We start from the raw sequence: 23849 nt of genomic DNA, 5'->3' as shown, positions 1-23849 counted from the left end.
TGGATCAATAGAAAGCTTTTATTCTCATTAACAGATCATACATTGATTTATAAAACATAAGCAGGTATGAGCTACATACATAACTCAAAACCAGCATACGAGAAAATAGTGTCATGATAAACATTTAACTGGTCAGCACACTTTTGAGATATTGAACATCAGACAGTTAGTAAACTGCTTCTAGGTGAGAGAACCTCATTAAAGTCTGTATCTTTATATTGGAAGTGATCATTTTAATGATGCTATAACTCCCAATGTTCCTAGAATACTGTTAGCTTGTTGGCTAAACTGGACTGAACATTATCCAGAGTCCCAAACTTTCATGTATCAATGTCCATCGTCAAGATTCAAAAGGGGAACCAACACTTGCATGCAAGGCAACGGTGAGTTTCCAGAATCAGGATGAGATCTACCTGAACCAAATAAAATCAAGCGCCCACAAATGTTCTATAATGTTTCTCCAAAGTCCAAATCCTCAAAGCATCTTTCTATGATTATACAACCTTCCACAGAACATACATTGCCAAGGGTGCATACACATGATATAAAGAGTCCATTTATTTCAACAAAATTTCACATTGGCAATAGCAAATGTGTTGAGTATCCTTGGCGCAACATTCATACTGCCACAACTGGAGACCATGATATATCATTAATATTTAATAATATGCTCCAGCAGATTTCCCAAAACAAACTCCAAGTACTGAACAGAATCTGCAGACCATGTTTTGCTATACAAATGGCCAGAAGTTATTTTCAACAAAATCTCACTATTTCAGAAAGCTTCCTTTCACTGATTAACAGCCAGAATCAACGAAAAGCCCCATCACCAGCATGATTCCAGCTGTAGTTCTCTGAAAAGAGTCGCAAAATTAATAAATACAAGCAACTACTTGTGCTGATACCCATCAAAACATCTGAATCACTTGTTTCCCAGTCTCAAGGATAATACAGATTCCCTAGGAAGAATTCATTTTCTGGTTTTCCCCATTTTCCTCAATGGGACTTCTGTCAGCAGGGATTTCATTGAGAGGCTGAATCCCAAAGCACAAGAAACCTAGAAAATAGGAATCTGATGGCACACTGTCACCCTTCATAGATCTGAAATATGAATTCTCTTTAGGTTTTCCCCCTGAGGAGTCAGAATTCTTCTCATTGGGCCTTTGAGAAGCTACATGTTCTACATCTAAATGTCGAGGCAAGAAATTACAAGATTTTTCATTCTCCTCTAGAATCACCACTGAAGCTCTTCCAGGTATGCCCTTTTTTCCAACTGTTGTCATCTTGAACGACATTAATGGCATCATGGCCATGGTTGACAATAACTTTTCCCACTGCTATTTTTTCCACCGGTGATACAAAGATTATTAGATGTGACTCATCAGGAGACTTCGTAGGGGGAAGAACTAAATCCATAAATTTTGCTGATTTATTAGTAGTTCCTGAAGCAAAAGAAGAGGATTGTAATGACATATTAAGATCAACTTTTGTAAGTGGGACAGAAGATTCACTCTTAGAAACGTTCTCAGATATATAATCCTCTTCATCCACACCAATCACGCTAACCATTTGAAGACCCATACTTTCCACTCCCTTCCCAGAGAAGAATTTTGTACCCTCACCATTTTCAGTTGAGCTTACCTCAATGCCTAGTGATTTCAGATCATTTTCTTCAGGGCAATCCACAAACTTTTTCAACATAGATCCCCTCATGAGTGGTTCTATCATTGCTTGGAGCTGCTTCTAAACCTTATTTTTTTTATACTCACACCAGTATTACCCATGTTTGCGGAAGCAACACAATCATTTTTCACATTAGCAACCTCATGGATGGATACTTCTGATGTACACAACAGTGGGGCATGTGGTAAGCCTGATGAGCTATCAGAAGATTCAACTTTAAGCAAGCTGGATGATTCATTTTCTGAGTGAGGCACAGAACCAGAACTAGCAGGTCCTAAATAATTTGGATTGACACCAAAGCAGTCACAATCATTTTATGATAATTTTGTAACTCGTCTCCATATCAACAGAGTGATTCTGCACATTGCCATCCAGTGTGTCATTTTGTATACTGCAGGCTTCAAGTTTAGCTTCAACATGAGAAGTAATGTCTGTGCTTTCAGGACATGTCTGAGAGAATGACCCTGAAACATCTGTAGGAACTCTTGGTGCTTCCAGCAATGAACCATTGGCAAATATTTCTTCAAGTTTCAGATTCTCATGCAAAGATTCTACAGAGGATAACCTTGTAACTGTTATCTCCAAATCAACAGCATGATTCCCTACCATGTTATCAAGTGGTTCATTTTGTATTCTGCAGGCTTCAGGTTTAGCATCAACATGAGAAACAATATCTGTGAGTTCGCATGTCTGAGCAGAGAATGGCCCTCAAACATCTGTTAGGGCTCTTGCAGCTTCCATCAATGAGCTTCTTTTTTCAACTTTCAGATTCTTGTGAACAGATTCTAACAACATATCACCTTTAGCATTACAATTTTCAGCAGCTTGTTCCTTGGGTTCAAAACCAGCGTCAAACTTAGAATGACACACTTCTTCAGATCCTTCTGTTGACATCTTGCCTCCTGCACCTGTTCATCAAACCACAGAGCATAAAGCCATTGTACTCTAATAATCCAACCAAAACAGCCATAATTTGAAAGTAATGGAAAATCACCTGCTTGCTTGCTTTCGACAGACTGACTATGCAAGTTCTTTTTTAGTAATGTTGTTCCAGGAAATACCATCAAGTTAATGATATTGAATAACTCCTTATCAGAATCGTCTATGTGTCTGAATCCAAATGCTGAGGTCCAAGTGTCAATTAAATCAGGAATAGCAGATATTACCAGCATTTCTACTTTGATGGACATTAGCATCTGTTACATCATACAGGAGAACATCAGACAGAATTCAAGAACATAATGTGAAGGAAAAAACCCAATGAACTTCCAAGAAAGAAGCATTTAGATCTCTACGCATTATTTCTGTTTCCTTCTTGAATTGGCATGCAAAACGTTGCAAAACAATTCTCTGAACAGGCTGCAACAGCAATCCCTTCTTTCACCAGCATTGCAATAACCACAGATTTTGAACGCAAACAAAATAAATAAACAAGCAGCTTCACATGGAAGCGCACTATAGTTCATCACGGATCGCTTTTGAATCATCAGGAAAAGAGACTTTTCCCAAGTAGTCTTGCAGATGATTTTTTATAGATTTTGGCATGTTTATGCCATTTTTCCTCTTTATGTATTTCCGTGCATGTATAGCAGATACTCATGGTTATGCTTGTTTAGCAGTTGTTCAACCTTGCAAAAGTCCAGGCGGCTCCTGCATGAACACCTAGACAGGCAAATCACTTCCTGTGCATTATCCCAAGTGTGCAATCACTTTGACCAGTATTCACTATCAAACACCATGAAGACATTCCAAAACTTTTGGAGCACATAAAGAAGTGGTCACTTTTGAAACCAATCACTTTTGACCTAATAAGTGTGAAAAGAGTGCAGGCCTTTGCACTTCAGACTTGCTTAACATTTAGTTATGAAAAATTACAAAAACCTTTCCTAGTGGTCATTCAAAAGAAGTTAAATATAGCCCGTTAACAACCATATTACATGTTGAAAACAACACACAGGTCCACCAAGTCAGGGGTTTTAGAAGCTGATTTTGATCTTTCTACCAGTGTGCTTCAAAAGCAACACGAAGCTCTAAACTTATACATAGTTATTGGCACACTACAACGTCAGCTCGAGCAAACAAATGAACACCAGCAGTCCTAAAAATGAAGAAACATATAGATAGAAATAGAATCTAAAACATTCAGAAGGGAGGAGATATGCTCATCAGCTTTATATAATTAAGATAGAGGCTTCAATATTATCAGTATCACTTAAGCACAAGTGACATGTCAATCGCTTCAATATGATCAGCATCACTTAAGCACAAGTGACGTTCTCCTGCTTAAGATACAAGGATTATAAATGTGAAGTAATTGAACAGCTAAATAGCAACACAGAGATTACTACTACATTAATAGATGAACAAAATCATGATTCGTTCTAGAATAATCATTTCCTGTACCTTTTCCTTTTTGCATACTTATTTTATATGTGGGAAAATATTGGCTACGCGTGGGTTCCAAACCCCCTCATTGAAACTCATACAGTAGGTCGTGTTGACCAAATCTGCCCATGGATGTGTTCAGTATGGTCAAAATTGTAGGGATCAACCCTCAGATTGTATTTTTTCAAGGTAAAAGTATGATTCTTCGAGGGGTAAAAATACATTATGCTGTAGGCCATTGATTTTCCATTTTCAAACCGTGGGAAATCTGACATACACGTCGGAAAAACATGATCCAAGGGCCAGTTTCTACTAAACCATATATGTAGATCACTCATGGATTTGGAATCCAAAAATGTAACCAATATTTTTCACACACACAGGGTGCTTCTTGCGGCACTGAACCACCATAATTCATGGTGGTATACACTTGACTTGCATAGATCAGATCTCCAAAAGTAAAAGCTAACCTTTGGATCATGCTTAACATGTCCTATTTACCATTTTCATGTGATAAAGTTGACTCCATCATGACATTTTAGACCACCCTTATCTATATGAATTGTGACCCAATGATCTTTCACAGCCTCAGATATTGAATATCATGGTGTAATAGACATGATAAAGCCAACATAGTAAATAAACCATGGTGTCTAGACCCATACAAACAAGTGTATCTACCACCATATGTATCATGGTACTGAACCACCTACCACCTAATAGAAGCTTCAAATTTTCAAAATTCTTAAGTTTTGTATCATGTGGTTATGGCATACATGAAGGTTTCTTAAGATCTTCAAAAATTAACAGCTCAAAATGTAACAAATTTCATCGCCTTAAAAAAAATCCTACTTTTATGTCAAGAAAACATGATTCCTATCAAATAAACTATGTTGAGTACATTTATAAGGTCTGATTGAGAAGTTGCAACCTACAACTATGATTTTTAGTAGGTGAGTAGGTGCTCAGGGATGAAGGTACAGTACTGAGTAGAAATTATCTTTATTTTCATATTCATTTGAATTTTTGTAGATCAAAATCTACAAAAGGTGATCTGCGTGTTTTTTCGGTAGGACATGGTTTTTGAATCATGTGATTGTGATATGTGTAAGTAGGTTTTCCAAGGGCTTCAAAACTTATCAGCCTAAAACGTACCAAATTTGATGGCTCAAAAACATGTGATTTTGCAAGAAAAAACACAATCCAAAATTTAAGCCTTAGCAAAAAACCTTATTGAATACATCTATATGGTCAGATTGAATCGGAACAACCTGCACCTATGATTTTCACTTCAACAGTTATGTACCTTCATGAGTAATTTAGTATCAAATGTTTACCCAGATATATAAGTACAGATATAGATATAAATATTTATATTTTTATATTTATATTTTTATGTATGTAGATCTATATATACATATACTCATGTGCCATGATCATAGCAAGAAATTCAGTAATGTGAACCACAATTTTCTAACTATTTCAGATCAAATACAAAGGAACAAAAGAAAACCAAAAATTGAAATCACATTTCAATAAAAAGTACCATTTAGCAAGCAGTTTTGCTTTTGTGAGGTAAAAAACGTCCTCATAAAAGGCCTATTGGATGCACCTTACCTCTTCAAGAGCATTCATAAGTTGGCGGCACATGCCCTGGCGACGATGTTCGCTGCAAGTTGCAATAAGAGGCATCTCTGCAACCACAACTCCGTGTACCCTGCACAACCCCTAAATATTGAGCATGCATTCAGGTGTTTATATATATATATATATATATATATATATATATATATATATACATATATATATATATATATATGTGTGTGTGTGTGTGTGTGTGTGTGTGTGTGTTTATTTCTGTCTATGTAAACTGAAATACCCATCAGGGGTATTTCAGTAATTTCACATTGTAATATGGGTCAGCCTGTAGGACTGTTCTTTTCCTTCTTTTTCTTTTTAGTTTTTATTTTTATTTGTTTGTGGCTGTTGGGGAAGCCCAACTAGCCATTGGGCTGCTCGTCCAACAGCTAGGTGTGCTGCCCCCATTCAACCTTTTGTTTGGTTATAAATAGGGGTTTTCCCCTTGTATTCTACAATGCTTTTCTGAGCACTTTTGTGATTCAATATAATTTATATTTTTTACATTGTGTTGGTTGTGATTTGTGTTTGGTGATTATCTCTTTTGTGAGATTGTAACTGGTCCATTAGAGGCCCTCTTGTGTTTGTGCATTTTTGTAGCCCCTTGCACATCTTGTTTCATTACATCAGACTCCTAAACAGAAAATGGAGTACAATTAAATAAATCAAGGAACAGATCTGACTTTTTTGCAATGAATAAGAGCATATTGTGTACAACATTTGAGGTTTATAAAGGAGTAGGAGAAAAGAAAGATTATTCCACGCCCTTTTTACAGCAGAGATACCTGATCCTGTCTTGGCTAATAACTCTAAGTTAATGCATCTCACATCCTCTGCAATAAAGATCATATATTTATTTCTGTTTCTGAACCCTTCCTCCAAGCTTCCTCTATGATTAAGAAAACAGTCAAAAACAGCTATTTTGACCTAAACTCCTGGACTGCTTACAGAGCCTAGAGGCTCCACCAAGATTATATGACACCGATACATAAACCATGAATAAAAACCATCAGGAGTTTCAGTTCTGAGTACTTAAAACCATGAATCAAGGATGTCGTTATAAATTATTAACCTAGTGTGAAACAGTAATCTGATATTTGTTTACCCCTGTGTGAAATAGTAATCTACTAGTTGTTTATCTCATTAATACCTGAACGACGTGAAATTTTTATGCTACCAACAAACCAATTTCCTAGCATGCACCGCACAAAACTGTAGTAGCACATATTTTTCATTAGATCATATAGAAACTTCCCACAAAGAAAAACAATACCTGAATGGTGTGAAATTTTATGCGACCAACACACCAACTTCTTAGCATGCAGCATGCATAACTGTAGTAGTACATATTTTTCATTAGGACATATCGAAAGTTCCCACAAAGAAAAAATCAATATACCAAATTTTCTTTGGTCTAACCAGAAATACAAACATATTATCTCAAATTTCTGTTTTTTCTTTCAGTTTGAAATGTGAAGAAGTTCTAGACTGTCAACCTCCCAGTGAATGGGACAACTTTTATGACCAGGCATGCACCACTATTATTGTGGAGCAGATCTGAACCTTAACAAACATAGAAAATCTCCATTGGTCAAATTATGTTTGCATATGGCAGCCAGAAATAAATTCAGAAGGAGAAAACTAGGTCTTGAATGAAAACCACTGAGCATATAGAGATGCCGAAGCCAGTCCTCCAATCACTACAATCACAATATTGTTCTTTCATCTCGTGTTAGCAAAGTGGTCTTTATCTTTCTTTTTCTCCCCCAATCCGTTCTCGCTCGCCACTACTAACGGGGTCTCAGTTGATTTCCCTTCCTTTAGCTACTTAGATGTTTCAGTTTGCTCAGTTTGAAAAGTCCAAAGAGCACAGACTAGCCATGAAGCTTGGATATGGTTTCTTGATTGAAGATCCATGGATCACAAATGGTATCTCCCCATGAACTTTTGCCTCTAAAATGTCCTTCCCAATGCTCATGCATCCATCCAATGCATTCTTTTCGATGGGTACATGGAACACCAACCCAATCTCATGGAAATTCCAGTACAAACATCCTAGAACTACAACAACTACTTGAAGAGAATGGCCTCTTTCTTGCTTGGAACGATGAAGGGGCAAAACCGCAAAACCATCCTTGGTTCACAAACACAAGCACACCTTCAACAAGTCATGCCAAGACAATAATTTTTCAACTTCCCAACCAAATATTAGAGGAAAATACAGTTTTATGGGCCACAATATATTTTGGTGATTTTCCTCCTTAAGAATCAAACTTAGCAGCAAGGGGGAAAATAAACAAGGCAACAATACGCTGGCAGCCTTGGTGTACAAAGCAGGGTTGTAAGTATCATAGAGTATCATATGAAATGTATCGTACCTATGGGGTGTCTTGATACAATATACACGCATATCTTGATATGGGTGTATATCATACCTGTATAGGGTATATCTTACGATATGCTAATGCATTTTAAGTTACACTTATCGCAATTTTCTTTTTGAAACATATAAGACCCCTTGAGGTCAATTCATACTCATTCCTAAAGAGCTTAAGAGCAATTTCAGCAGATTTTTTTTGCAAAAAAAAAGGAGAAAATTGATGATGATAATCATGATTGATGTTATCTAGTTCTTTTTTTTTAATTTTGAAAAAAAACTTGGTTATATAAAATTTGTAAGTACTGAAAATACTTTATGATCTTGTTTTTGTTTATGCAAACCAGTCACAAATATCGCCAAATTTTTCAATTTTGCACGAAAAAAATACGGTAAATATCTTTTCCACTTTTTTCCTGTATTATATGCAATATTTACAATATATCGCTCAAATTAATTTCCTCGCATTTACATCATTTTTTAATAAAACACGATATAAATGATTTGCCACATGAGCAAGCCCTCAAAGGAGAATAGGCTTGATATTTTAAGTGTGAAAACACAACAACCTCCAATGGGGCTTTTATAGGCGGGGACTGAGGACCCTTCCCCATTGCCTCATCGATTTGGGACTAAAATTTCATGTCTAAAGTATGTACAGTAAAACACTTGACCCTAAATAGCTATACCCATAAAGGGAAAAAGGGAAGCAAAAACGATTTCCCTCTTTTACAAGTATAACCTATCGGCCCATCCACATCCCCTGGAGGCTTACTCTGAACCGTCTCACCCGATCTTGAACTGAAAGCCCCTCCCACACCCTACAGCTAGCGAGTAGCTTGGAGGTGGAGGAGGAGCCTTGCCTGAACCTTCAACATGCCATGACTGCAAGCAACTCTCTCTCTCTCTCAAATGCATTGTGTATTCTTTTGATTTCACTATTTTTGCAGCATTTCATTGTGATGGACATCTACCAAACATGTCCATCACATGCTTGTTGAGCAGATTTAATATTTCTCTGCGAACTTGGAAAACAAAGATGATACTAGCTCAAAGCTTTGCATGAAGCTTTTAGAGGACAATTATGGGTTGAAAATTATGTTTAACTTTTTCTTATGATTGAAAACTACATTTCATGGTTTGCATTTGAAAACTTTGTCGATGGATAGTTAAATGCATGATTATAATTTAAATTGTTACTTGATGGTTGGTAGTTGATTTTCTTTGATACTCATTTGTGTTTATTATTTGTTAGTTGTTATTAGGTTCCTTATTCTTAGTTATAAGTATTGTTGTTATTTTTTGTGTTTAAAAATGTATAATAATGTTTTTTAATTTTATATTTCTCTTATTTTGTCATTTTTATATTTTTTAATTGGTTGAGATTTTCCAGAGAAAAATAAATATTTTCAAAATCTCTTGAGATTTTCCCTTGCCAAGAAATTCCCGAGAACGATATTTGTGACTATGATGCACACATACACTATTATGAATCTTGTGACTTATTATCTTAGTTTCATTGTTTAATATGCATATTATTTCATAGTTTGAATTTTTCTTGTGAGATATGCATGGCATTTATAGCATATTATCTTCTTCATTTTGTAATGTTCGTTGTCTTATGCATGCCCTTCATATAGCACATAATTTGTTCTGTGATATTATAGATTTATCTTATGCATTCATCATTGTTTCTTGTGCCATAACTTTTTTAGAATTTTTCCTTTTTTGGTTTTTTATTTAAAACATAAGATTATTTATGATAAGATATGATACATATCTTATTTTGGCCCGGTTGATACAGCTCACGATAGATTTTCTACAACCTTGGTACAAAGCACAATCAATTTATACCAGATGACCGTGTATGAAGATCAACCAATGCTAATGTCAAATTACATAAGCAAATTCATGGTTGTACCTGGCAAGAATGCAAAAGAACAATATTTTCAGAAGAATCTTTGAACAAAAAAGAAAAAACTAATAAACCACTACCTGATGGATGCTACAGTGATGAGTTCATCACCCTTCTCCAAGACCATAGTATGAAACCCTTGATAATTTAACCGCGCAAAATTAGATCTGCCAACAATATAAAAACATAAATTCATGGTTAGAATTTAAGATCTTTATAGATCAAATACAAAAGCTAGCCCCTATTCACACTCTTTTGTGTTTTCAGCAACACATTAATAGTGATAAGCTCACCACTCTCAATTTGCATAAATCAAATAAGAAGATTCAACTTTATCAAAAACATCTGTGACCAACATATTACACCTGAAATCATCCCATAAATAATCCATTATCACTTGCAAGAATAGTTGTACAGAAAATGTTAAACTATTGTGACAGTGGCATTTATAATTATGTTATTAAAATCTTGATAGCTTAACTCTCCTATCAAGTAGTCTATGAGAAAGAGCATGGTATAAAATCCATTGTGCATATGGCTTTCCAGAGAGCAAAAAACAAATGCATTCGCTAGAGAAAACTCTCATCCTTCAGTCTTGAAGATAGGGAATGCAATCATCATTCAGTTTAATGTATCAATTATGCATAAAGAAATCACGGTTAGAGTAAGAATATTTAAATAGTGTGTTTATTTATTGAAAAGAAAAAGCCAAAAAGTAATTATGCAAGCTTTGGATGAAATACTAACTTTTTTTTGAAACATATATTGCCTTTCGAAATAATGAAAAGTAGAAGTGTGGACTTGGAAGCACTAAAGGAAAATAATCTGAAGTATGTAACTCGTAGCACATTATAAAAAGTTAAAAAAACTAACCAACAAAAAAAGAGTGAAATAACAAGATGAAATGTAATAAGTCAAACATAATATAATAACTAGCCTACTCAAAACCATTTTGCTATGGCAGAAAGCCTAACACAGGGATTCGAAAAATCTAATGTTTCCAAGCTCCGTGGATAAAAAGCTTTACAGAATCAAAGGCTCTTTTCTGAAAATATCATGAAAGTAAAAGCAGCAGCAGCAACAACAATCATGAAAATACAAGATACCAATGCATGCAAATGATCACAAACATTGGATTGTTAGTCTTTCACCGACAGTGAATAAATCAAGAAAAGAGTGCAGAACCATATTATACTTGTAATGAACAAAAGAAAATAATTTATCAATAATTAGCAGAAATTGTAAACATCATGATAATATTGTGATAGTTTACATTAATTATATTTTTTCCACAGTTCATATATACACACATGAGTGCATGTATGTGTATTGTCCAATTACAGTCCTAACTCCTAATGCATGCGAAACTCTTTTGCAATTTTGAGGAAACCACCAATGCAAGCTACTTGTTTTGTATCACATTGCTAATTTCACTTTTTAAACCAAGATTTTCCAAAAAATGATTTTTAAAGTTCTAATAATTACCTCACCAACGTGTTGACACCAATTTACTATTATGTGTGCATGGGGGAGAAAACCTGGATCATTTTGGGAAAAAAAAGTCCAAAGATCACAAAAGTAAAAGAAAAACTATAGTTAAGTAATATTTCAAAGAGCAAGGAAAAATACATAAAATTTATCAAATGCAGAAAAAGAGTAAATAAAAGGGAAAAATCATTTTAAATTACACAAACAAATATAAAACAAATAGTATACTGCCAAAACATCACAATTATATATCACATTGTAAATCTCCCCTCCGACGAAAACGTCAGAGGGGATAGAGTTCAAAAACAAAAACAAAAACAGGGGAGACGGTTCCCCAAAATGGGGAACCGCCTCGGGGAGGGGGGGGGGATAAGGATAAACCTCACCCCCCACAATCCGCAAGAGGGGATGAGGTTATAGCCCTCACGCAGCCCCCCCACCCCCTCACCACGCATCAAGCAAGCGGTAAAGGGAGAGGGACGAGAGGAAAAAAATGTGAGAAGAAGCTGAGGGGAAGGAGGAGACTCACCGGAGCTCGCCGCCGGCAGGTAAGCATTTGTCTTCTTCTTTTTCTTTTTTTGATTAAAATGAGAGCCGGCAGCCATGGCTGCCGACGAGTTGCAGTGAAAAAAAAAAGGGCACTACAATGGAGAGAGAGAGAGAGGGAGGGGGGGACTAGCCGGCACCGTTGGTCGGCCCCTCTGTAATAGAAAGAAAGAGAGAGAGGGTCGGCTCTGGTGCCGACCCCTTTGCACTGAGAAGACGGAAGGAGAAAAGCGCCTCCCTCTTTCTTCTCCTTTTTTTATTGAGATCGGGCCAGCCTGGATGCAACCTAAACCGGACCAGGTCGGTCTGGGTCGCACTCAGAGGCGAGTAAAAAAAATCGGGTCGAATTGGTTCCAACTAAACCAGTTCATCTCGAATCGGTTCAAAGCCGAACCGATCTTGACCAAACCAGGTCAGACGGACCGAACCGGTTCGAACCGAACCGATTCAGACTGAACCGGTCTGGTTCACAGTTCAGGTCCAACTGGGTCTCGATTCTGATCCTGTCTGATCTGGATCAGACCAATTCTGGATCTAGTTAATCTGGACCGATCCAAATAGAACTTGATCCAAAGAAATCTGGGTCTAGATTCGGATTGATTGTTCTGGATGCAAAACAAAACTAGATTTGGTTCAAATCAGTACTGGATCCAGATTAGAACTAGATCTTGATCTAACTGAATGAATTAGTTCTGAATCCAGATCAGAATTGGGTCTAGATCCAGTCCAACAGTTCTGGATCCAGATCAGTAATGAGCCTGAATCCAGTCAGATAGTTTTGGATCCAGATCAGAAATGGATTTGGATCGAGTTGTGATTTAATTTCGAATTTTGAAAATAATGAACAAAGTATCCTTGTGAGTGTACCCAAGATCCGTTTTGGTAAAATTAGCATAACTTTGCACTCGAACTCGGAATTGAGTAAGCTTTGATGTGTTGGACTCGTATCGTAAAGAAAAATCTTTGTGTCCTCTGATTTTGGTCAAATTAGAGGCACAAAAATTGAGGGCTCATGAGTCAATTTGAAAAGGGTATTTTGATAATTTTGTTAAAATATAAGAGGTAATGTGTATTAATACGAATATGCTTGTGTAATGACCAGATCCTACTATTAGAACCGCTTGAGACTTGATTGCGACCAGAACACAATATTCATATTCGAGATAAGGGATATTATAAGTAATTTTAGGTGTGAATAAACCTTTTTGCGTTGCATGTTATTGTAATGTTGTGAATTAGTATGATTAGCATGATAGCTTTTGAGTGTGAACATGATGTGCATAAAATGACCATGCATGATATTATGAGATGATTGCATATATATATATATATATATATATATTAGTCATAGTATGCCATGCATATTAGAAAGAGATTATTTTGTGATAGCATATCTGTATGATAAATTGCTAATAACATGCATTGTGATGAGATTGTATTTAGACTGAGTCTCATTTATTCTATTCATTTTATGTGAATGAATATCTTGAGATTAGCATGCATAACCCCTTAAATCAAGGAAGTGACGACATGTGGTAAGGGCTACATGGTTTATGGCCAGAGTGCAGCCACCATAGAAAGTGAATCATCGGTGATTTAACGATGTTGAGACCCTACATCGTTGCATGCTTAGTATGAGATAAGTGTGAACCCTAATGTTATCCTGAGATTAAAGAGTGAGATCTGTCGTGATCATTTCATGATATTACTCATGAAAGGATGAGTGAAATACGAGTTTGAGAATGTGGTTCAATATGTTGAACTTAGCTTATGACTTAAGGTTATACTAACATAGTGTTTGGGACTCTAGACGGTCATGGATGGTTGATAATCATCATGGTTAGAATGTAGCATAAACCATACCAAGATTGAGATTGAGCTTGACCTCCCAACTATCTACTGATGGGGTCCCCCTTTTGTTTCACTACAGTGCCTGATAGTCCGAAGATCACTGAGAGTATATACTTCATTGTCTGACTAACATATAGAATTAAGGTGTTTTACGCGGGTTACTACGCTCATAGACAGTTATGACCGTATAGCCAACTTAAGATTAGTTTGGTATGAGAGAGTGTAAATGGGAGGATAATTACAACATACAAACTTGTGTGATGTGTCGAAAACTAAACTCAAACTAGGGGCTTAGAACGCACTATAGTTGTAAGTTAAAGTATTTATTTACTTATAATTATTCCATACTGGGTTGTAGACTCACCTCCCTGTATAATTACAACTGTAGGTTTCAGGCACACTAGCACAGGCAGGATGCGATCGGCCACTTCTTCGGTAGAGCACTTGGTAGTTTTTATTTTTTTTTTCTTGTCATTGAACATTTATGTATTTGTTATTTCTTATGTTATGAATGATAAACATTGTGAAAGAAAGTGAGTTATTGGAAAAAAGAATGAAAAAAAATTTAGCCATGTTTTCTCTGTGTGAACTCTATATGATTTCCCTCTGGGAAGTAATACCAACCGAACTCGGACTCCCGAGGTCCCAGATCGGGGTGTTAAACACATGCAGTCACATTCTCACTTGCAAAAAGGACCATAATCTCATAAGTTAAAAAGCTTAATTTGAGTGCAACCAGGGTGACCGAAAGCGCGCCTAAGTACCCAAAACGCACTTCAAAAGTGCAAAACACAACACTTCCGAAAAGCACAGGGAAGCACTCATTTTAATTGGGAAGTGAGATTCCCATTATTGGGAAGTGTGCTTCCTCGCTAACTAGAAGTGAGCTTCCCTTTAATGGAAAGATCGCTTTCCTATTATCGGATTTGACTTTCTTTTTTTAAAAGGTATGGACAGTTTTACCCTTTTCTTAAACTGTTTTTACCAAAAATATAAAAGAAATCATGTTTTTAATGAGGGAAAAATGGTCATTTTTTAAAATTTCATGAAAACCCTCCCAAATCGATAGGGTTTGTATTTCATTTCATCACAACTCTCTCTCTGTCAACGACCTCCGACCTCTGGCGATGGTTGTCTTCAGGTACGTACACTCTATCTCTCTGTGTCTCTTTCTAACTCTCCATGTTCCTCTCTCTCACTCACTCACTTTGTCTCTCATTCTCGCTCTCTCTGTCTCTTGAACTTTATGTCTCTCTCTCGCTCACTCTGTTTCTTTCACTCTCGCTCTCTGTCTGTCGAACTCTATATCTCTCACTCTCGTTCTCTCGCTTTGTCTCTCGAACTCTTTGTCTTGTTAAAATGTAAACTGCAATATATATATATATATATATATTATTTAATATTATTATATTTTCTTTTATTATTTTATTTTTTTATTTTCTTTTTTAGCATCTAGTTCAATAGAAACTAGATATTTTGATCCAGTCAAGTTCCTGTTGGAACTTGACTGTGCAAGTAGCTGTTGGACTGTAGTCCAACAGCTATAATAAATGTTGTTGGACTATAGTCCAACAGCTATAATAATAAATGCTGTTGGACTGTAGTCCAACAGCTATATTAAGAGACGTTGGAATCCAACGTCTCTTTTTGGAGAGCTCAAAATGAGCTCTCCTCTCTCTCCCATTTTTTTGTATATATAGGGGTGAACCCCTTCAATGTAAAGAACTATGCTTCTTAAGCATTTTGTTCATGAATAAAGTATTATTTATTTTTCAAGTGTTCTTCCCTTTATACCCTTTCAAGGGTCATGCTTGCAGTGTCTCCAATAGACACTTGTTTGTGAGTTATTTGTGCATTTGTTGAAGACCACCATTTTATTACATGGTATCAGAGCTACGAAATCCTTAGATCTTGAAGTGCTTCCGCCTCGATTTCCGTGCCACATTTACAAAAGGTGTTTCATCACCTTGTTCTTGGCTCAAGAAGATTTGTTTGAAGAAAGGCGAACTTGTGCTACAAAAAAAAAATGGTTTTGTATCCTCTCTTATTCCTTTGTCTACTCTTTTTCTTTTCTTTTTATTTTTCTCTCTCTCTCCTCCTATTTATTCCTCTCTTACCCTTGTAAAAGATGGATGACAATGATAAGATCACCATCATTCCTATGAAGCTAAATGATACTAACTATGTAATGTGGGCTTCGATTATGAAGCACCACATTTGGGGAAAAGGTTTATGGGGTATAGTGGATGGTTCCGATTTGGAACCTAAACTATCTCTTACCAAGAAAGAGGGTGATAAAGAGGTTCCTCTAACGGAAGAAGAGAAGAGTAAGGCGTTAGCCACTTATGAAAAGAAATGGAAAGAATGGAGGATAGGGCATGCAAAAATTATGTCATGGCTCATCAATAGCATTGACATTAAAAAATGCTCTAGTCTAGCTAAGTTTGAGCATGCCGATAAGGCTTGGGAATACCTCAAAAACATGTATTCCCTTAAAGATATTGCACATGTATGCAATTTACAAGATAAAGTTCGGACAATGACTCAAAAAGATAAAACTATACGAGAATATTATAATGAGTTGTCCGAACTTTGGGAAGAGTTGGCTCTTCTTGAGCCCAAATGGCATTGTCCCGAAGACATCGAGCTTCGCCAAAAGCAACTCGATATGGAACATTTCTATCAATTTGTGAATGGTCTAAGGCCGGAGTTTGAATCCACCAAATCAGCCCTTTTACATCGTGGAAAAATTCCTTCTATTGTTGATACTATAGAAGAGCTCACTATGAAGGAAAATAGACTTAGAAAAAGTACTCAAAAAGTTGATGATGACTCCGTTTTAGCTGTATCTAGACCGGGGAATCATACTCGTACTTACAAGCCGCCTCATTTTGGAAGGCAAAACGGCGACTTTGATAAAAGAAAAGTTATTTGTCATCATTGTCATGAACCGGGGCACTATAGGCCTCAATGTCCAAAGTTAAAAAGAAGAGAAGAAAAAATAGTTGCATCTGTTGAATCTGAGTCAAAAGATCAAGATGCACCTGTGTCTATGGCTCAACTGATGGAAATCCTTCAACCTCTTCTCAAAGGGGTATCCTCCTCAACCGAAGCCTCAACTGGAGCGGCAGTTGCATCTTTCTCCGGTCCAGGTAACTTTCCTTGGCTTTTAGATTCTTGTGCTTCTTTTCATATGACCCCAAATGTTAATAGTCTATCCGAATGTCTTAAAAATAACTCAAGTGTGTCAAAGGTTTTTACAGCCGATGGCACATCTCTCGAAGTAAAAGGAATAGGATGTTTTGAAAATCTTCAAAAATCCAAAAGATTTTTTATCCCAGAAGTTAGATATATCCCTAAACTTAATTTGAATCTCTTATCTGTCTCGCAAATATCTGATTATGGATGTAATATCTCCTTCTCTTCTCATGGTTGTTGGGTACAGGATCGCCAGTCAGGGAAGCTGATTGGGGAAGGCCATAGAGAAGGAGGACTTTATTACATGAACTTTTTGGAATTACCCAAGAATGCATTTTGTTATAATATTCAGAAATTAGAATTGGATTTATGGCACAAAAGGCTTGGCCATCCTCATATGTCTAAAATTCAATATTTTCCAAGTTTGGAAAAATTTTGTAATTCTGAAAATTTTTCTTGTAAAGACTGCATTCTTGGCAAAATGAAAAGGTTACCATTTCTTAGTAGAACTTTTGTTTCCTCACGACCACTTGAGTTAATACATTCGGATGTTTGGGGCCCCGCACCAGTTATTTCCAAAGGTGGTTATACATATTATGTCATTTTTGTTGATGACTTTTCTAGACATACTTGGATTTATTTTCTTAAACATAAATCTGATGTCTTTGCTAACTTCCAAATATTTCATAAAATGGTTAAAAATAAGTTTCAAAATGATATTTCTGTTTTTCGCACTGATTCAGGGGGAGAATTTATGTCCAACGAATTCAAAGACTATCTCAATTTACATGGTATTACACATCAAAGATCATGTCCACACACTCCACAACAGAATGGCCTAGCCGAACGCAAACATCGGCACATTATGGAAACTACTAGGACATTGCTAATTGCAAATCAAGTTCCAAAAAGTTTTTGGGCTGAAGCGGTCCTAACTGCCACCTACCTCATTAATAGGATGCCATCTTCCTCATTAAAGAATACAACTCCAATAGAAAAGCTTGTTAATTTAACTCCAGATTATTCTAGATTAAGAGTCTTTGGATGCAAATGTTTTGTTTTCACCAACAGAAATGATAAACTCTCTCCTCGTGCAATCCCATGTGCCTTTTTAGGATATGCTGATAATAAAAAAGGCTACAGGTGTTTCGATTTTCAAAATGACAAATTATATGTGTCAAGAAATGTATCTTTTTTGGAAAAAGAAAGCTTCTTTGAATTTGAAAAATCCAAGGATGTCACTGAATACTCGTTTTTAATTGATCCAACTTCAAAATCCAATGAATGTGATGTTGGATGTGACCTTGACAATGATCAAAGTCCTATTGTTGTTGAAAATGATGATAATGAAGAGCAAATCCATAGGGATGTTAAGTCTACAATATTCAAGACGTAGAGAGCAAAATCTTCCATGTGCATTACAAAAATACTCTGAAGTCTCACCTAGAAGAACGTCTAGAATCTCTAAACCTCCAGAAAAATTTGTGTCTTATGAATCTTTTTCACCCACGTATAGGGCCGCCATTACATTAATACAATCATATGTTGAACCATCATCCTATTCTCAAGCAAAAAATCATATAGAATAGATAGAAGCCATGAAAATAGAATTGGATGCACTAGAAAAGGCCAATACTTGGACGATACAAGATATTCCTCCGGGTAAGAAACCTATAGGTTGTAGGTGGGTATACAAAGTCAAAACCAAAAGTGATGGGACCCTGGAAAGATATAAGGCCCGTTTAGTAGCAAAAGGATATGCCCAAGAGTATGGCATCGATTATGAAGAAAAATTTGCTCCTGTGGCCCGTATGACCACTGTTAGAACTTTAATAGCCTTGGCCTCCATTAGAACATGGCCTATCTTTCAATTAGATGTCAAAAATGCTTTCCTGAATGGGAATCTCGTTGAAGAAGTATACATGGAAGCCCCACCTGGTATTAGTATCCCTAAGGGTAAAGCTCTTCGTCTAGAAAAAGCTCTTTATGGTCTTAAACAGGCTCCAAAAGCCTGGTATGACCGATTTAGTCATGTTATGCTTGATATTGGTTTTCAACCTTGTTTAACTGACACTGCTTTGTTTGTTAAGAAATCTGATGCAGGCATCATTATTCTTCTTCTCTATGTGGACGATATGATCATCACCGGAGGCGACAAACAGGGAGTTGCAAATATCAAATCTCTTCTTAAAACTCACTTTGAAATGACTGACTTAGGTTTATTAAGATATTTTTTAGGCATTGAAGTTGCTTATTCCCCTCGGGGGTATTTGATATCTCAATCTAAATTTGCTCTTGATATCGTTTCCAGGTCTGGAATTACAGATGATAAGAAAGTAGACACTCCAGAAGTTGTCAATGTTAAAATGAAAATTGATGATGGAGAACTTATTGATGATCCTACTCCTTATAGACAACTTGTTGGAGCTCTTTCTTATCTTTCCATTACTAGACCAGATATAACTCATGCGGTTCATACAGTCAGTCAGTTTCAGCATGCTCCCACCTCCGTGCACATGGGAGCGATTTTGCGTATTATTAGATACTTAAAATCCTCTCTTTCATGAGGACTCTTCTTGTCTGCTTCATCTTCATTAAATTTAATTGCATATACTGATGCTGACTGGGGAGGTAATCCCAATAATAGACACTCAACTACTGGTTTTTCTGTGTTCCTAGGTGAAACCTTAATTTCGTGGAGGTGCAAGAAGCAGCAGAAAGTCTCTCTTTCCTCCACCGAAGCTGAATACAGAGCCATGGCAACCACCACTATGGAGGTTGTTTGGCTCAGACGATTGCTAGTGGATATGGGAGCTAAAGCAACGCAAGCTTCAAAGATGTGTTGTGACAACAAAAGTGCGATCTACATTGCAAGCAACCGGACATTCCATGAGCGCACTAAACACATTGAGATGGACTGTCACTATGTCAGAGAGGAATACTTACATGGAACCATTGATCTGCCATATGTTACATCAGAATATCAATTAGCAGACTTCTTCACCAAGCCTCTCGCTGCTCCCAGATTTCACTTCCTCTTAGACAAACTTTCGCTCATTGTACCGTAAGTTTGAAGGGGAGTGTTAAAATGTAAACTGCAATATATATATATATATATATATATATATATATATATATATATATATTTTAATATTATTATATTTTCTTTTATTATTTTATTTTTCTATTTTTTTATTTTCTTTTTTAGCATCTAGTTCAATAGAAACTAGATATTTTGATCCAGTCAAGTTCCTGTTGGAACTTGACTGTGCAAGTAGCTGTTGGACTGTAGTCCAACAGCTATAATAAATGTTGTTGGACTATAGTCCAACAGCTATAATAATAAATGTTGTTGGACTGTAGTCCAACAGCTATATTAAGATACGTTGGAATCCAACGTCTCTTTTTGGAGAGCTCAAAATGAGCTCTCCTCTCTCTCCCATTTTTTTGTATATATAGGGGTGAACCCCTTCAATGTAAAGAACTATGCTTCTTAAGCATTTTGTTCATGAATAAAGTATTATTTATTTTTCAAGTGTTCTTCCCTTTATACCCTTTCAAGGGTCATGCTTGTAGTGTCTCCAATAGACACTTGTTTGTGAGTTATTTGTGCATTTGTTGAAGACCACCATTTTATTACATGTCTCTCACTTTCTCGCTCTCTCTGTCTCTCACTCTCGCTCTCCTCTCAGTCTCTCACTCTCTCTTTGTCTCTCTTGCTCACTCTGTTTCTTTCACTCTCGCTCTCTCTGTCTCTCGAAGTCTCACTCTCTCTGTCATTCTTCTCTTGCTCTCTTGCATTTGTTGTAATAAAGTCTCGAACTCTCACTCGATTGCTTTCTTCAATATTCGACTCAAACTTGTCTGACACTGAAAGTGTGCTTTCCTTGTTAGAGGAACATTACTTTCTTTTCACAAATTGTGATTTCCCTATAACACTTGCATATGTGATTGGTACTTTTGATCAAATGTCTGAAAAATGTATTCAAGTAAAAAAAGCTTCAGCTAATGTTTTTGTATCACTCTATGCTTTCTTCCATTGCCACTTTCTACTTGCTTCCCTAATGCTTACCCAAGCTTTATTTTTTATGCATCAACATAACTCTTAGACACTTTTTTCTTGAGAAAACAATGTGGATGAACTGAAATTGGTATCTAATTACTTGTCTAGAAAATGTCTTTGTAACATTGGTGCTCCTGCATGCCCAAAGCACCCTATCAGATCCACATCCACACTATGTATCAATAAAAATAATATATCCTGTTATGTGGTTGTGATTGAAGTACCTAGGCATCATAGCTGATGATGATTTAGTTGGCTGGGTTGCTTTTTAGGGCATGCTTGTTTAGTCCCCATGAGAATCATCCTCTCACACAAATGAGATTGATTTTCATATTGCTCCATTTTCTCATGTCTAAGTAAACATGAGAAAATGGGGCATGAGAGTCCATTTTTCATTTCCTTTGCAAATGTAAGTCCGATTCTCATTTTCCATGCAAATCATTCTCTCATCTGCCCCCATGTGATTCTGATTCATATGATTCTATTTCTCATTCGAAAATGGACTCAAAATGGTGGGGCCAAGCAAACATGCCATTAATGCCTTAAGACAGATTATTTAGTCAATAAAGCCTTGATTAAGTCGTGTATACTCTTCAAATTACAGATTGATGATTATTGACTATGAAATGAACTCTTGAATCTTTGATTATTTATTTTGATTATGTAGTTGGAGTGTTGGACTTTAGAAATTCTTATGTTGCTTTGACTGTTTGGTGGTGACTCTTTTGTCATGGAGGTGTAATATTTTGTTGGTTTAATTTTGGTGATTTAAAGTTTGAAATTTGAAGTTTGAATGTTTAAGTGAAATAGTGAATTATGTTAATTTTAAAGTTTATACTTTAAACCTTGAAATGCTTGAAATTAAATTATGTTTTTTAGTGTTTAAAGCCTTAAATGCATAATTTGTTTTGTGCATTTAAAAAATTAACCATATCTCCATATAATCTTTTAGTTTATTGATTTTTCTATCTTACATATTACAACCACAAATAACAAGTCATTTGATTGATTTCTTTAAAAAGGTATGCTTCTTAATCAAATTTATTAGTTTTTTGATGTATTATTTATTAAATGCTTGCATCAGGATGCACTTGTTAAATAGTGGCAACAGGAATATGAATTATGAATTTTTCTTGATGTATTATTTATTAAATGCTTGCAACATGATGAATTTGTTAAATGGTTGCACTTGTAACAGGAATATGAATTATGTTTTTTTCTTGATGTATAATTTATTAAATGCTTGCAACATGATGAATTTGTTAAATGGTTGCACTTGTAACAGAAATATGAATTATGTTTTTTTCTTGATGTATTATTTATTAAATGTTTGCAACAAGATGCATTTGTTAAATGGTTGCACTTGCATATATGATTCAGTTTTGAGATTAATAGATCAACTTTAATATTATCTACTCATGTTTTATTTTGTCAATGATAATATAAATCTTATATTTGGTAAATTAGAAAAAAATATAATTACATTTTCGCTTCCCTTTCGATTTTTATTCACTTCCCTTTCGCTTCCCACTCGAATCCTAGGTCGCTTCTTTCTTTGTTTCCCCTTCAAATCCTGGTTTGCTTCCTAGGTCATTGTCAGTCGCTTCCATTCTCGCTTCCGAGATGATTCTTGGTTCACTTCTAAGTCACTTTTCACTCTCTAAAATTTTAGAAGTGTCTTGATTCCCACTTTCGCTTCCCGAATCGCTTTCCGCTCCTGCTTCCTCGACTGGCAACTCTGAGTGTAACCAAATAAAAGATAGAAGGCAGTGGCAACACATAATCAACATCATATAAAGCAAAACTAGTGTTTCCTAGCCAAAACAACATTGACTCCATATCCATATGTTCTTCCCTCGTGAATCAGAAAAGCTTTCTGGCCTCACAGATGGCTGTTGTTCACAATACTAAAACCAACTTCTAATAGAGGAGACTAGCACACTAAAGCCTGGTGATCTTATGCACTTTTGTTAGGCTTAAACATAATTTTACCATTTTTTTCCTTTTTCAAGTGGAAAACATGGCATTTGAATCCAATGTCATGTTGGGAATAGCCTTCTCTGACACATTTGTCATGATTGTAAATCCAAAAGGGACAGAATGATTAAATGTCCTTGGTCCCTGTTACACAAGGTTGACTCCCTCTGACACATCAGGCACCCAGGAATTCCCATTCTTGCCATCAAGACCTATATCATGCCCTTGATAATATGCTGTGTTTGCACCTCGCTACTTCCCTTGGCTTGACATTTTGATATCTGCAAAGATTATCATTGGCTTCAGTTTATTAACTTGGACAAGAAGACACTTTAAACCTTGATACCATGTAACTCCTTCACATGAGCACACAACCCCCCACAACACATTCCACAAAATGCTGAATATATAAATAACTGTTACCTTCAAATTGCAACAGAATATTCATGTCTTAGCCTCTAATCACTTAAAAAAGTCATAATCCCAAATCCACTAGACATTTGAAGGTACCAAATTAAACTAGTAGACACATAATGACAGTCATCATCTCAAAGAAAACCAGCTTCACTGAGTCAGCCATCAAAAGCATCTCGGTATGGGGAATGCTAAAACCCCTACTCTCTACCCAGGTGACCATATTCCCAATTGAAAAGAACTATACTTTCCTGAATGCCTTAATCATGGACCAGTCCGTTTTTTGTCAAGATGTAGCTCCCACATGCACTGCC

The 23849-nt window shown here is 36.1% G+C and overlaps 1 protein-coding gene across 2 annotated transcripts in view; it reads right to left on the bottom strand.

Annotated features, from left to right (window-relative positions):
* The window catches only part of LOC149819298 (uncharacterized), a 41896-nt gene continuing 18047 nt past the window's right edge, over positions 1-23849 (bottom strand). For both annotated transcript variants that reach the window (XM_089984922.1, XM_089984923.1), the window contains exons 6-9: positions 10079-10165; positions 5686-5785; positions 2678-2879; positions 1-2591 (exon numbers count right to left, since the gene is read on the bottom strand). In XM_089984922.1, coding sequence (XP_089841048.1) covers positions 2392-2591; positions 2678-2879; positions 5686-5785; positions 10079-10165 — 589 coding nt within the window. In that variant the 3' untranslated portion in view covers positions 1-2391. The remainder of the gene's footprint in view (positions 2592-2677; positions 2880-5685; positions 5786-10078; positions 10166-23849) is intronic.

This window comes from Nuphar pumila, chromosome 13 (genome assembly GCF_984573655.1).
Source record: "Nuphar pumila chromosome 13, dmNupPumi1.hap1.1, whole genome shotgun sequence".
Taxonomy (NCBI): domain Eukaryota; kingdom Viridiplantae; phylum Streptophyta; class Magnoliopsida; order Nymphaeales; family Nymphaeaceae; genus Nuphar; species Nuphar pumila.
Note: the sequence above shows the minus strand (reverse complement) of the source record. Positions and strands in the feature narration are given on the sequence as shown.